The sequence below is a fragment of the Carcharodon carcharias genome, chromosome 28, assembly GCF_017639515.1.
Source record: "Carcharodon carcharias isolate sCarCar2 chromosome 28, sCarCar2.pri, whole genome shotgun sequence".
NCBI lineage: Eukaryota > Metazoa > Chordata > Chondrichthyes > Lamniformes > Lamnidae > Carcharodon > Carcharodon carcharias.
The window spans coordinates 18,585,103-18,601,569 of record NC_054494.1 but is presented as its reverse complement, the minus strand read 5'-3'; the positions used below and the strand labels follow the sequence as shown (position 1 = coordinate 18,601,569).

Here is a 16,467-nt window from a genome sequence, read left to right as displayed (position 1 = left end):
GAGTTTGTGGGTTTAGAATGTGCTATCGAAGAAGCCTTGGTGAGTTGCTGCAGTGCATCTTGTAGATGGTACACACTGCTGCCGCTGTGCATTGGTGGTGGAGGGAATGAACATTTGAGTTGGTGGATGCGACGCCAATCAAGTGGGCTGCTTTGTCCTGGATGGTGTCAAGCTTCTTCAGTGTTGTGGGAGCTGCACTCATCCAGGCAAGTGGAGAGTATTCCATCACACTCGTGGCTTGTGCCTTGTAGATGGTATGAAATCTGAAGTTCCAATGGGAGACAGGGAAAACCTCTTTGTAATTCTACAGCTCAGAGATTGAGCCTGGGACCTCACTGGCATTTACGGCTCAAATCTACATCACATGATTCATTTACCAACACCCAGCACACTCCCCGCACCCATCTGGAAGGGGGATGGGAACTAGTCTATAATTCAGGTTATGCTTCAAATGAACTGAGAAATTACAATTTTAGCTATTATTTTTGTTGCAATTGCATTCTGAAAAATATATGGAACAAAATTGCACCATGTTCAAAGCATCGTGTAGTGGAGACACATGCAACAGGAACTTGGAGCTGTAGAACGTTATCAATTATGAGTTATACAGGTCAGCTCCCAAGAAGAGTATTTGAGAGCTACATGTGCAATTCAGTTGACACAAATCTAAGCAGCTTTAAGTTGCATTCCAAATGTAAGATGTACTGATTGGGGGATGATTTGGTGAATAAATGTTGACATGTCTTGGAGAAGGTGCTGAAATTTGTCATGTTGGAATTGCGTTTTGGTGCAAGGCTTATAGAATGGTGCCAACACTTGGCAACAGACAACATGGGACTACATTACGATCAACATGGCACTCCTTATTTAATAAGATCAAACCAAATTTTAAAAATAATGTCATCTCTTGCTTTAGCCAAGGCCATCCTCAATTTATCAAAACCACAAATGTTAACATCACTACATGTAAACCTTGCGGTAAAGCTAATATAATGGGGGAAGAAAATCACAGAATTCAAAATTCCCCTCTGAAGCGTGAGATATATTGTGTGCTTTAGTCACCTAACTGATGAAGCCTACCCATTTTGCGCTTGTTAACCCACTTCCTTTGTCATTAAGAAATGATACATATTTTATATACATTTGCTTCTTTATTAGATTTTCCAATTTCTGATGCCACATCTAGTTTAACACCTGAATTATTATAAACCAGCTTACAAAGCAGTAACATATATGAACCACTCCAGATGTCGTTTCTGAGTTATTCTACGGACATGGATGTATTCTTTAAAATGCTGAGATTCCTTCAGTATGGAATTGTCACAGCCTGCGTTACCTTTTGCTAATTGTTTTCAATGGCAATATCCTCCAGATCCCCCATGACAATTAACTCCAAATTATGGCCTCCTGGTTGTAACTGACTGCTCATTGCACTGCACCGAGTCTCATCTTCAATACCTGCCCTGCACCCAGTATGAGGATCAAAAAGTGTCTCAATATATGGTTGATTCCCTTGTTCCCCTGTGCATCTCAAGTCAGTGTTAGTCCATTCGTTTAAAGGTTCCTCCTTTTCCTGTACGTCCAGGAGAATTGCTGGCGCTGACATTTGAGAAGGTGACCTGATGGCTGATACTGAAGTTAAAGGAAAGGACAGAAACCCAGGATATAACACATAGGAATTATTAAAAAAATCTAGTGATGCATTTTGACCTGTTGAGGGTATGGACACCTGGAAGTATTTGCCAGTTTCTGGATCGTACAATGTCTTTGTCTGCACTTGGATAGGGATATCTACAAAAAAGTACTGGCCAGATTCAGGATCTTGAAGCAATTTTCGCTGGCTTAATGGAAATGAGTGTACGGATGCAATCGGCCGTGTACTATTTAATGCCATGATGTTGGGTACAGCTGGAATAACACACGAATCAGTTGGCAGTGTAGGTACCGGAGAACAAACAATAGGTATTTGTGATATGGGTACACGTGGGGGAGACACTGGTGCTTTTGAGATAGCCATATTGGTTTCCGTGTCATCATCACTTTGCTTTTTCTGCTTGCTATCAGTCCTTTTTCTCCTGGTGGCTAACTTTTTGGCTCGGCGTAATGCTTTTTCAGACTTCGGAGGAACAACGGGAGGTTTCCCTGCTGTTTTTGAATCTATACTACACGTCGAGTCTGGCCGAGGATTCATCACTGCCGACCTGCCCGTCGCCATCTCCTCAGAGTCAAGTTTGTCACATTCTGGGTTTCTTTCTGGCACAAACATGTTTGGTGTTTCCTTAAAAGTATTCACATCCCCACCCTCAGGTGCTGATTTGGGCATAGCTGGTTTCATACTTTTAGTTACTGAGGATGTTTTCAACATGTTATCTTTGATTTTAATCATAGTAGGCCTTGGTGACTTTGTGATATTATTTCCTGGTCCTCGTATTTCTTGCTTTGAAAAAATGCTGTAGAATTTTTCTTCACACAACATGTCCAAGGGACTATTGTCTTTTACTCTATGTCCTGTTAAATCTCTTGGCATTTTCTCTTGGAGATGACTCTGAAACTCCATAGGTAGGTTTTGATTCTCGTCTTTCCTCTCAAAATTTGCAGCTGGGTCACTCAATGCACAATATTGCAACTCATTCTTTTCAACATCTTTCAGCACCTCAGCTGCAGGATAACTATTCAAAAAACTCCTTTTGGCATTGCCGGCAGCGCACCTCTCAGTTGAGTGGTCACCCATCACACGTTCTGCATCCTGAGAGCAATCATCACCTAAGACAAAATAGGACTGGTTGGGTAACTTAAAGTCCTGCATAACTTTGCCTTCTTTCGCAGAATGAGAAGATATCTCATTGCTTGACACATCCGCTTCCAACATTGGTCGACAAGTGTCTTCTGCTCTTTGTAATGCCAACTTGTCACCTTGCTTTCTGAAATTATTCTCATTTGGGCAGTTAGCTTTGCACATGTGGCTGAACAAGGGACATTCAGGTTTCCTGTTGCGATGGAATCGATTTTGTTTCTCTTCTGCTTTTTCTTGCACTGCCTTTGTTCCCTCTGGGCTATTTCTTGCCAACACTGATTTTTTCTGTAAAGTTGTAGAAGGGCAATCTGTTTCCCTCTTTTGATTGAGTTTGTTCAGCTGATATGCAACCTTGGTGTCCAAGCCCCTCTCTGCCTGAATTTCCGTTGCTATCATTGCAGATTGAGGCCTCGCATTTTTGGTTCGCCAAGTGGGGTAAGTTCCTGCTTCTTTAACTGTTTGCGGGGACCTTAAGTTGAGATAGTCATCTTTTTTCCATGTGTCTGGCTCAGCTTTATGGATTATTGCAACTTTACTGAGACACCCAGCAGTAGGTGTTGCAGTTACGGCATTGGGCATTTTGTCAGGTTTTTCCTGTTCACTGGAGTCACCCATATAGTCTTCCTGATTGTCCAGCCTTAAAGGTGCAGAAGCCGTTCTTTCATTGGCTCGATGTATGCTTTGGAAAATGTGGTCCTTGTTTCTGCCTTGCTCAGAAAGGTTCTGTGGAGTAACAGCAGATGAGTAGGTGGATTTTACTCGTTTCCTGACATCTTTGAGGTTATACAGCAGGCTTGAAGCCTTGGATTTATAACTATCACGCGATTGGTAATCAGTACGTCCTTTAAGCTCATTCCCCTGTGTCACAGGAAGTTGAATCAGAGGAGGTGTCAGTACAATTGGCTGGTTTGTTGACACGCCTGTTCCATTTGCATTGTGGACAATACTTGGTGTTAGGAGTTTTGAAATACTGAAAGACGGACTCTCCTCTCGAGGAAGTTGTTCAGTCAATGTTGGAGCTTCTTTAAGGTCAACTGCAAGGTGGCCTTCTGTGGAGGCAACTTCCCCACTCGCAATTTCTGAATCCACTTGCTTTTTATACTGTGGATTTCTTGAGCTTCTCCACAGCTGGAAACCTTTTTCCTCGTCCCCATTTTCTATTGCACCGCCACTATTCTTTTCAGGGCTAACTACCTGCAAACTATTGTCTTGCTCAGCATTTTCTTTGACACTATAATTATTTTCTTCAGGCATAAATGGGCGAAAATCTGAATCCTTACTACTGGGCGAACAGTTCACCGGCTTCTGTGTTGTGTTAGTTCTGAGTTCATTTGGGGACTGCACTTGTACCAGTGAATGTGCCCTTCTGCAACTGATAATATCATCACACAAGTTCTGCATCTGCATACTGGACTGAAGATTGACACCTTCAATGTGGTCATCCTCCTCAAACAGAAACTTACTGTGATCGTGCCAGGATTTGAACGCGCTGCACTCACTGTGAAGGAAATTGCTTTTTAAATCCGGTTTCTTCACCTTGCTGGCTTTTTCAGATGGGCTTTCATCTGACTTTTTACTAGAATGTTGAAGAATTGTCAAGTCAGTGGGGTGACCTAGCTTTCTGTGCTGTGCACTTTTCATGTACTTCAAAATATTGGCTTTGCTGCCTTTTCCTGGTGGAAGTTGCTTCTTGTTAACCCAATAATTTTCTTGACATGCGGCCGAAAAGCTTGATTTCTCTTTGTGCATGTTGATGACAGCTGATGAGTCCCACTGTGCAATGTTTTTAACGTCACTTTCCTCTGCTAATTCAGACTGTCCACTCATAGCTTGTTTTGCAGTCAAAATGAGGTCTCCTGTGAAATCATTATCACTTTGATCAAATGCTTCAATCAAAGAGGAAACTTTTGACTTTTGTATGCTCGGTTTCTGACTTGATCCAACTGTTTCCTTTAGGAAACCATTTCCTGTGCTACCTTTAGCGTCGTTTTCTTCGACAGAACACTGTACTGTTGATTCCTGGAATGTGTCAGGTAATTCTTTTGGTTGTTTTTGGATTAGTTTCGATGACTTATTGCAGTTCTTCAATTCGCCCGTAGAAAGCTTGCTCCTGTCTGAACTTGGGAGGTCACTTGCCTGATTCACACTGACAGCTGATGGAAAGCTGGATATATCCAAATCATTACAGATGCCTTCTTCTGCAACACACAAGCTCTTAAAAGCACGCTCCGTAAGTCTACTTACTTCTCTATCTGCCTCATCCAAAATGCTTCCAGCACTCGACGTATCACTAAAACCATCCACGTGTTTTGGACGACCCTGCATGATCCTTGGTTTTTCTGCACTCCAGTTATCCAAAGAGTTCATAATCCTGATAGGCTCACCAGAATCTGTTTTATTGACATGCACACATTCAATTCTACTCCCCGTTGGGTTTCTAAAACATTTGGCTTCGCACTTAATATTTCTGGAGCTTCTTCATTCTTCATCCATTCAGATACCCAGTCATGAAACAAGGGCTTCTTTCCTGTGTAAAGAAAAATACCGTTATTTCCTTTTGAAAGATTTATCTTGTGGTCGTTGTAACAGTGAATTAAGGCTGAACATTTGTCACTGTGATTTAATTTTTGTGCTCTAATTAAGCAAAACTACTAGCTTCGGATGCATTCAAATTTTGAGTTAAAGGAAAATTGAGACTGGAGATAAAACCAAAATACTTTGGATGTTGGAAACCTGAGACACAATTGAAAATATTGGAAACATGCAGGTCAGGTAACTTGTGTTGACAGAACACAAGTCAATATTTCAGTGTAGAACCCTTCCTTAGAGCTAAAATATATGAACAGCATTTAAAATTGAACAGAACAAAGGAAATGGGGAAGGCTGGGGAGAAGAAGGACACACAATGTCCACATATACAGCAAAATAAATAGAATGGCCTGAAAAGGTTGGGTCTGAAACATCTTGTTTTTTTTGAATAGCCCACCAACTGATTCGACATGAGGTGAAAAATTAACTCGTTGGAAACTTCAATTTCTTTCATAAAAGCATAAGCTGGAGAAATTCTTTCTCTCAGAGGGTTATCCGACTTTGGAACTCTCTGTCTCAGAAGGTGATGTAGGGAGGGTCATTGAATATTTTTAAAGCAAGGGTAGATAACTTTTTGTTAGGCAAGGGAATCAAATGTTATTGGGGATAGATGGGAGTGTGGAACTTGAAACTCAAACAGATCAACCATGATCTTATTGAATGGCAGAACAGGCTCGAGGGGCCAAATAGCCTACTTCTGCTCCTATTTCATATTCTTGTATGTTTATATGAATAATAAAAGGCCTTTGACCTTTCCAGGCCATTTCAACTAAGCAGAAGAGACACTATGACGAAATATAAACCTACACACATCTACTTGTGTTCAACATATTCTGTACTCAGTTCAAGAACATATCTAAACAAAGAAATTTATCCTTAACTCATGGTTTCTTGACCTTACCAGTTTCTATTCCCTTCATCTAAATCATTCCTAACCCCAACCTTCTCATCCATTTTCTTCCCTCCCCTTCTCCATCTTCCTTGGGCGCTGGTGTCCTGAGGAGTCAGTCTGCCCAAACTGGCCAATGGCACAGCCCAAACCCCAAGTCATCTTGTTAACTTTCACTCCCTATCCCTCCTCGAACTGGAGGCATGTTGGATGAGGATAGGCCAAATCTATTGTAAGAAAATTTGAAGAAATATGCTACATTCAGAAAGGAAACAGAAAAATGTGCCAGAAATGATGAATACCTTGGGTTCAGAAGCCTAACTGAGCTCTATTCAGTTCCCTCCCCCACCAACCCCACCACTGTTGGCCGCTTTGCTTATTTGGCAAGTGTATAAATTATTACAATTGTAAATTTATCTGTAATTGTAAAACATAAATTGAATTCTAATCACAGAGAGGGAGGGGAATCTGAAGTAGGGGGCAGCCTTGAAATGTTAGATAAATTTATAAAGTTGGTGTTATTATCTATTTTCTATTATCAGATGTTGACACTTACATTGCCATAATTTTTTTTTTGCTTATTTGTTCACAGGGTTTGGGCTTTGCTGGCTGGGCCAGCATTTATTGCCCACCCCTAATTGCCCTTGAGAAGGTGGTGGTGAGCTGCCATCTTGAGCTGCTGCAGTCCATGTGGTGAAGGTACACCCACAGTGCTGTTAGTGAGGGAGTTCCAGGATTTTGACCCAGCAACAGTGAAGGAACGGCCGATATATTTCCAAGTCAGGACGGTGAGTGGCTTGGAGGGAAGCTTGCAGGTGGTGGTGTCCCATGCGCCTACTGCCCTTGTCCTTCTAGATGGTAGTGGTCGTGGGTTTGGAAGGTGCTGTTGAAGGAGCCTTGGTGAGTTGCTGCAGTGCATCTTGTAAATGGTAAAGTTAAAAATATATTTTTTTATAATGTGTAATAAAAATGTTTTATATTTTTTGCCGAACTCTTATGAATGGAATTATTTATGATGTTAATTCCAAGATCACCAACCTTTTTTGAAGTAACAGGAAGCATGTTTTAATTTTTCATTTATTTTTATATTAATAGGGTAGTTAATCTGTCTTTGCTCATTTGATTCATAAAAAAGCATGAACAAGAGAAGGAGAGTAGAGAGTTCAATCCGTGGTTAGCTCAGGTTCAAATTTAGATCTACAAAATAAGACATGAAATAATATCTTATCTCAGAAAACTTAAATAAAGCTAAAAATTCACATTTTATTGACTGGAAATGGATTAGTCCATGGGTCAGGTGAAGATATAATAGATTTGATTTTATCTTAAAATCAAGATCAGAATATTTGATCTTAATCTCAGACTGGCTTCTTACAACTCCCGAGAGTTAATTCTATGCTTCCCATAGAGAGTCACGTCTCCGGGAAGCACCGATAGGAGATTGGGGCTACAATGTTGCAGATCTACCTCCAACCTCATGGCCCCCTTAAGAACGGCTTCCTCACTGTGAGTACTGAGTTAGCCCATATTTTCTTTGTGTTCAGAAGGTCCCATCTAATCCTAGGATGTAGTTCCAAAGGTGCTGGTTACTCTCCAGTATCTAAATCGAGAGGCTAGTGTGAAACTTAACAATAAGCATTGAGTTAGATGGGGAGGATGGTGGGTGGGTATGCGAATCCAGCCTTATTCCATTCGAGCCAGACATCGACAGCGGTATGTGTTCCACCAGGAATGATTAGACATATGAACTTTAAAAACAGAAAGTGAGAGATGCTCACACTATCAAATTGACAGTGCAAATTATCACCCTCCCTACCATCAGTAAGACAAATGGTGGATGGGGTGGCCAAATTCAATGAAACCCACTCGGAAATTTTTCCCTGACTCCTTAAGGCAATGAAACAAGCTTTGAAGGTCATATTAAACCACAGTACATTATTAAATAAATGAGAAAGAAAGGCTTGCATTTAATAGTGTGCTTTTCATATCCTCAGGCCTTCTTGAGACTCTTCAGAACCAACAAATTACTCTTAAAGTGCACTCATTGTTCTTATGTAGCCAAAACAACATCCAATTTGTGCATGGCAACAGTGAACAGCTAACCTGTTTTTGATGTTGGTTGATTGAGGGAGGAATATTGGCTATGTCACTGGAATAACTTCCCTACTCTTCTTTGAACCATACCATGGGATCCATCATGTCCAATTGAATAAGTAGATGGAGCCTCAGATGCTATAAGTCTCAATTTTCTTAGGAATACAGGGTAGGACTAATCTCAAAGGTAATCAGAGCCAAAAAGCATGTGTAATCTGGCTGATTTTCTCCTCTCCCTAGCCCTAAAGTACTGTGGCCAATAGTAACATTCCTTTTTGTGTCTCAACTAATATCCACTAACTTTGCACTTAACAAAGCATATCAGATTGAACTAGGACTATCCCAATGTGTATGGCTCAGTACCATACTGGGGCATGTATTTATCAATAAGCTAACTTTATCTCAATCTTAAAATGTCTTGGCACTGCTCTAACTATAGACTGGGTGGCACAGTGAGTTAAGCACCAGTTTTTCATCTCTGGAACTCTGGAACTGTTAGGCAGCAATAGCCCAATCTGAAAAGTGGAGTCTCAATCCAGTTTACCAGCTCACCAAATCAAGTTGTCTGTGATTGGCAAATTGTGAGAGTAGTGGAAAAAATGTTACAGGGGGTCTTGGGCTACTTCAGGGCTGAGATATGTTGGTGGGCCAGAGTAGAGGGCGATTTGCTTTACTGTAATAAAGTAAACTGCAATACCTGACTTGGGTGTGCTTGATACTTAGATGGTTCCATTCTGTAGTAGGTTGGGCCTGTACTCATTGGAGTTTAGAACAATGAGAAGCGACCTTATTGAAATATATAAGATCCTTAGGGGGTTTGACAGGATAGATGCTGAAAGGCTGTTTTCCCCTTGTGGAAGATCTAGGACCAGAGGACATAGTCTCAGAGTAAGTGGTCACCCATTTAAGACAGAGGTGAGGAGGAATTGCTTCTCTCAGAGGGTAGTGAATCTGTGGAATTCTCTACTGCAGAGGGCTGTAGAGGCTGGGCTGTTAACTATATTCAAGGTTGAGATAGACAGGCTTTTAATCAGTAAGGGAATCAAGGGTTATGAGGAAAAGGCAGGAAAGTGGAGTTGAGGATTATTAGATCAGCCACGATCAAATTGAATGGCGAGCAGATTTGATGGGTCGAATGGCCTACTTCTGCTCCTATGTATTATGGTCTTATGGTCAGCTTCCCTCACCTTAGTGTGCATAAATTCCAGAAGCAACGTAGACTGAAACAATGTGTTTCAATGCATTTGCTAAACGAGAACTTGAAACCAAGAGGAAGGATCATTTAAAAATACCCTTTTTCTTTTTAAGATGGATTGTAGAATGCTCTATGCAACTGAACAGATTTGAATTATTCTTAAACATAGATACTGACTATATAAAATAAGAAGCACAATTTGAACAGTAATTACTGTACCATATGGCTAATGCAATTCAGTATAAACATACTTATTTGATGTACACTTCCACTTGAATAAATATTAGCTTTAGAATAAAGAATACATCTTTTCAAGTTACTTGTGAACAGGTTATATTTAATGTACAATTCGCGGAAGCACCCAATCAAATATTTTTAAATGAAATATATCTGACTCTTACAAAATAAGCTTGGACTTTATGCCGTTGAATGTCTGCTTCCCTATTTTTCTCAAATAAGTGAGATATATCCACTGCATGAATTAATTGAGGAGTTTGAATTTAAAATTTTTTAGCAGGAATTGTCTGCTGATAACTGCCCCACCAGTAGAAGGCAGAGTGGTCCATGAAGTACAGCATCTCCTTACTGACTGCTACTTACTGAAGTATCGAAGTACAAGACCAGCTGAAAAAGTTTTGAGAGAAAACAGCCTGACACTGAATCTGCCTGCCCTTGATAGTGGCTTGGCGACGCGGATACATTGCATGTAATTAAAACAGCCCATAACAGGTGCCACAGGATCTCCATGCTGTCTCCTTTGGCTGTGTCGGCTTAGGACACCAGAATCCTCCACAGATAGGTCAGTGATTTAAGTCATTCTGTAAATGTGGGTCCTGCAAATGATTTTCCCCATATGCTGCGGGCCACCCTCCAGTGGTCCCAGTGAGATTGCAGTCTTGTTGCTGCTTGAGCCAAGGGCTCAGATAAAATGTTCTTGTGGCTTCATAGATTAACTATAATTCACCGTACCTGTATTTTTCCCTTCATGCCTCCGGCCACAATGATTCCATTTGGTGACAAAAAAAGGTGCAATCGAGGCAATTGTAACAAGAAGTATTTGGAGAAAGTGTCCTGCTGAGTCAATCATTCGTTCCTCATTGCTTGATGCATACTTTAGAAACGTCAAATGGGCAAGTGATGATTACGTCCCCTTGCCTTCCTCTGAGGTGAAAGGTCAGCCTGGCCCAGTCGATATCCACGATTGCTGCCATTGTCATTTCATGGACAACCAACAGGAGGTTTCAGAAGTTGTTGAAGCTCAGCTGAGTTAAGCCACGTAGATGTCAAAGTCAGACTTTGCACCTGGAACAACTGCATTTTGCAATGCACAAGAACTGAGGCCATAAATTTTTCAGATTTATCAAGTCATTTTTCAATTGTAAAAGAAAATATATGCCTTCTTAATAATGCCCTAAAATGTAGTGGACACCTTTAAATGGACGAGTAACTTGTGTTTCAATTCCAGTTGAACAATAAATAACACACATTTATACACTATAGAGGAAAAGCATTGTCCTTACACGTACCTGCTGTGTCAGCTGAAGTAGCAAGGCTTGTGTGCATTCCGACCAGGTTCCTGTACGTTTATAGACTGCTGTCCCACCTTCATTTGGTCTCATTGCTGCCCATCTATAGTGAGAAGTTAAATTTAGTGCAATGAACTAGATCCTTTGCTAGTAAAACTTTGATTAAGCATAGCTGTGACCTTCAGCAATTTTGACATTTCTTGAACTCTCGATAGATGGAAAGAGACCAAGCCCATTATTAACATCAGAAATGCTGAGTGTAAACTAATATACTAGGCAAAATGGATCACGTAGAATCTTAAGCTGCTGATCATTCATACTCATAAAGTATTCTAAACATATGAGTTTGTGATTGATCCATTCGTTGATTCGATGTTGGTGCAGTTTCAAAATGGGATCCCTCTGGAGAAGACACGGAAGAACTTTGTCCTTGATAAAGGTAAGTTATGCTTTTCTTCCCTCTTGTGTGTCCCTTTTTTTTCTATGCCCTCCTAAAAACCCTGCCTCAAGCTGGGGTAGAATCACACAGGTTACAGAACCCCTTCCTGACTTCACCCAAATAGCCAGTTCTCATACATAGGCCGAAGCAGTGAATGTAGGCTGCATGTTTGACAAAGAATTCCATCGTAGTCAAGCTCAGTCCCATCCTCACCTGATGATTCCATACATGCACTTTTTTGGCAGGGCGCCAATGTGAATGGGGTGTGCAGCCTGATTGTTTCTTCCTGCTGGACTCAAGGCTGACCTTTCTGAGCTCAGCTAATCCTCCACAGATCAAGGTTGAAACCTGGGACTGTGCTGATCCCTATGGCTCCATTGTAGGGACATAGTGGCGAAGCAGCTAACAAGTGGCTGTTGCCATGATAGCAGCATCAATGTTAAGTAGTATATTATCGCATCTAGTTCATACATTTTAAAAACTGTTATTTGCCATGGTTTACGCTGCTTTCCCTAGTCCTGAGAAATTGATAGCTGGAGTGTGGAGATGAAGTGAACATATTTCACAGAATCACAGTGCAGAAGAGGCCCTTCGGCCCATCAAGTCTGCACTGACACGAGAAACACCTGACCTACCTACCTAATCCCATTTACCAGCACTTGGCCCATAGCCTTGAATGTTATGACGTGTCAAGTGCTCATCCAGGTACTTTTTAAAAGATGTGAGGCAACCTGCCTCCACCACCCTCCCAGGCAGTGCATTCCAGACCATCGCCACGCTCTGGGTAAAAATGTTTTTCCTCACATCCCCCCTAAACCTCCTGCCCTTCACCTTGAATTTATGCCCCCTTGTGACTGACCCTTCAACTAAGGGGAACTGCTGCTCCCTATCTACCCTGTCCATGCCCCTCATAATCTTGTACACCTCGATCAGGTCACCCCTCAGTCTTCTCTGCTCCAACGAAAACAACCCAAGTCTATCCAACCTCTCTTCATAACTTAAATGTTTCATCCTGGGCCACATCCTGGTGAATCTCCTCTGCACCCCCTCCAGTGCAATCACATCCTTCCTATAATGTGGTGACCAGAACTGCACACAGTACTCCAGCTGTGGCCTCACCAAGGTTCTATACAACTCCAACATGACCTCCCTACTTTTGTAATCTATGCCACGATTGATAAAGGCAAGTGTCCCATATGCCTTTTTCACCACCCCACTAACATGCCCCTCCGCCTCCAGCAATCTATGGACACACACGCCAATGTCCCTTTGTTCCTCAGAACTTCCTAGTGTTTTGCCATTCATTGAATACTTCCTTGTCAAATTACTCCTTCCAAAGTGTATCACCTCACACTTTTCAGGATTAGATTCCATCTGCCACTTTCCTGCCCATTTGACCATCCTGTCTATAGGGAAGGGGAGGTCAGCCACACCATTTTGAATTCTAATTGGATTGGGAAGCCCACATGTCTATGCAATACAATTTGAGGTCCAATCATACAAAAATGTTAAATAGATGGAAAATCTGACTGCAGCTGAACTATGCTGGTTTCCTATTGCTGTTGGCTTTCTAATTGATGAGGATATTAAAATGCTTTTTGTTCGAGAGCTTTCACAATGTTTTCGTTGGAGCAGAGAAGACTGAGGGGTGACCTAATCGAGGTGTACAAGATTATGAGGGGCATGCGACCCATTCTAGTTCCCTTTACAAGAAAGGACATTACCAGCACACCATGGTCCAATTTTCCTGACTACATAGTGTAAAGACAGATGCAATAAAATGTGACGGGGATCTCCTGGTTCCACAGCTCCCTCAGATAAAGGGAATTTTTCTGCACTGTTTGCCTTCCACAACTCCAGCACGGCAATAGACAATAGGTACATTAATGCTCCCCTACCCCCTTATACCTCTGAAGGTTAGCCCAGAATGTTCCTGCTTCCTCTACTCTTCAGCACTGTTAAAGGAAAGGGCATCATCACATTCCTAACCTGGAGCTCAGCTCCTCCAACGAGAGGATGTGACACATTATGGTGCCGCTTCCCTTAAACCCAGATGCATGCTTTTAGATTGTGTATTCTATGAAGGTACACACTCATAGATTTGCACTCAATGGACTGCAATTCCATATAAGAAGGTTTGTAGGGATCTGTTACTGGCACAGTTAGTTCTGCTGGAGTATGTGCCTAAAATCTATGTAATCTTGTAGATTGATTGAAGCCAAGGACACCTTGCTTCCTCAATTTCTAATGACTTTACATTTAAAAAGTAATTAGCACCAAACATAATAATAAAAGCAAAATACTGCAGAAGATGCTGGAAAAACTCAACAGGTCTGGCAGCATCTGTGGAGAGAGAAACAGAGTTAACGTTTCGAGTCCATATGACTCTTATTCAGAGGTCAAGATAGGTAGTAATGTGAAAGATTTTATACTGCTGAGGAGAGGGGGAGGTGGGTGTTGGAGCAGGTGACCAAAATAGTAGGTCAGGGATAGGGGGGAGCTCAGGAAAGATTTGACAAAGATGTCATGGACACAAGACAAAGGGAGTGTTAATAACAGTGTTAAGGACTATAGAAGGTGCTAATAGCGGCATAAAGGTAAGAAAGCAGAACATGTTAAAAAGCAGAGCGAAGGTCAGTGCTCTGTGAAAACAAAGCATAAGAACAAATTACAGAATGGCCCTGTGGGGTGAGGTGGTTGGGAAAAAAAATTAAAAAGATCAAAATGAAGGACAGAGTTCATGGTCTGAAGGTGTTGAACTCAATATTAAGTCCTGAAGGCTGTAAAGTGCCTAATCGGAAGATGTGGTGCTGTTCCTCCAGTTTGTATTGGGCTTCACTGGAACATTGCAGCAGGCCAAGGACAAAAATATGGGCATGAGAACAAGATATTGGGCATAACTTCCAACTAGCGTCAGAAAAAGATTGCCCAGGGGAATTAGAAGAAATAAATATGTGCTCACCAGCCCTTGAAAATTTCGCTGACATTTCCATTCGCTGGAGTTGCTTGGGGCCTACATTGAAAGAGTCCTTGCAGGCCCCAGTTGAGTGCAGGGTCTGGTGGATTCAAGGATGCTGCTCCCTCTTTTATATAGCACTGTCGGGGAGGTGGGGGGGAGGGGAGGGGGGGGCGAGGGGGTGGTGAGGATTGGAGGGACGGAGGTTGGGGGTGGCAGTGTCAGAGGTTGGGGGTTGGGGGTGTGGGAGGTCAGGTTCGTTGGGGGTGTAGGGGGAGTCCTTTTGGGTCAGTCTGGCTGTTTACAATATTTACTGAGAAGTTAGAAGAGGTTTTAATTCTTCTAACTTTTTCTGAGTAACAATTGATGTGACCCGAAGTTTGCAATTTAAACCATATTTTTTGGATGGTTCCCAGCACAGGGCAATTGTCCAGAGGGAGTATGCACTTTTGGGCAATTGCTATGCAAACCCTTACCTGGGAGCCTCTGAGAGGGATTCCTCAGTGCATCTTTGAGGTATCCCCCCAAATCCGACATCGGGAAGCTTGGGGTTTATGGCCCGATGAATTGAAATGGCAAGTGAGAGGAAGGATGGGGGGTAATGATTGTGGACTGACCGAAGGTGTTCCACAAAGTGGTCACCCAGTCTGTGTTTAGCCTCCCCAATGTTGCACCAAACATGCTTGTTTTTAATTACTTGCCTGCAATCTTTACCGCTGATAACCCGCTTCATCCTTCCAATCCCACCTCCTTCTCCATCCACTCCTGGAAAAAAAACTCCCTTGGGTCACTCACAGCAGCACTTTGGTATTCTGGACAGCCAAGCCTCTTGCCTTCTATTTGCCATGTACTTCAGCAGCAACCGATCTGCTCAGTCACCTACTCTCCTCCATTTTGGATGCCTTTGTTCCAGGTAAGACCCTTACTCTTGCACATTTTGGACATTCCCCTCAGTTAGGCCACCTCCTTTGCTTTCTTACATCCAAAGGACAAAGTTTATGCAGATAACTGCTTTAGCCATTCTTCAGCAGATTTGGTTAGATTATGTAAAGCATATTGGATCCTGCTCTCCTCTGTCAAAACTGCTCACTACTCCAGGACCATCCGTCAATGAAAAGCTAAGCTTTTCTCCACAATTAGGCTTCTTGTTGACCCCTCCTCTGTCCCTTCCACCTTTCCCTCCAACAAGAAGTGTGAGCATGGACATCTTTACCACTGAGATTGAGACCCTTGTTTATCTGTCTCTGCCGCATGTCTCCCTTCCCCTAGCCCATCAAACCAAACTCCTCCCTGTCCTCACCCTTAACTTATATCTTTCCAAAATTCCCCTTGTGCTCTCTATATCTTTTCTCGTCCATGAGACCCAATTCCTGCACTTCCCACCTTACTCCCACCAAACTGTTAACCATCAACTCCCCTTCCTGCTCCCCATTGTTAATTGTTCTCTCCTCTCAGGTACTATCCTCCTCCATTTCAAATCTGGCCCCATCACTTCCCTTTTCATTGAATCTCGTGTCATAAGAACGTAAGAAATAGGAGCAGGAGAAGGCCATATGACCCACTGAGCTTGGTCCACTATTCAATAAGATCATGGCTGATATTGGGCTTCAACTCTATTTCCCCACCTGCTCTCAATATACCCTGATCACCTGAGGGACTAAAAATCAGTCCATCTTAGGCTTGAATTAATGACGAAGCATCCACAAGCCTCTTGGGTAGAGACTTCCAAAGATTCACAACTGTTAGTCCTAAACTCAAATTGCATCAATGACTCAGATGAGGGGAGGGAAGACATGGTAGCTAAATTTGCAGATGAGACAAAGATAGGTAGGAACGCATGTTGTGAAGAGGACATGAGGAGGTTGCAGATGGATATAGATAGTTTGAGTGAGTGGGCAAAGATCTGGCAAATGGAGTTTAATGTGGGAAAATGTGAAGTTGTTCACTTTGGCAGGAAGAACAAAAAAGCAGAGTATTACTTAATG

The 16,467-nt window shown here is 42.2% G+C and overlaps 1 protein-coding gene across 3 annotated transcripts in view; it reads right to left on the bottom strand.

The window, feature by feature from the left end:
* Positions 1–1,131: 1,131 nt before the first annotated feature.
* The window catches only part of LOC121270841 (cardiac-enriched FHL2-interacting protein), a 97,513-nt gene continuing 82,177 nt past the window's right edge, over positions 1,132–16,467 (bottom strand). For all 3 annotated transcript variants that reach the window (XM_041176362.1, XM_041176361.1, XM_041176363.1), the window contains 2 exons: positions 11,088–11,190; positions 1,132–5,321 (listed from right to left, as the gene is read on the bottom strand). In XM_041176362.1, coding sequence (XP_041032296.1) covers positions 1,343–5,161 — 3,819 coding nt within the window. In that variant the 5' untranslated portion in view covers positions 5,162–5,321; positions 11,088–11,190 and the 3' untranslated portion in view covers positions 1,132–1,342. The remainder of the gene's footprint in view (positions 5,322–11,087; positions 11,191–16,467) is intronic.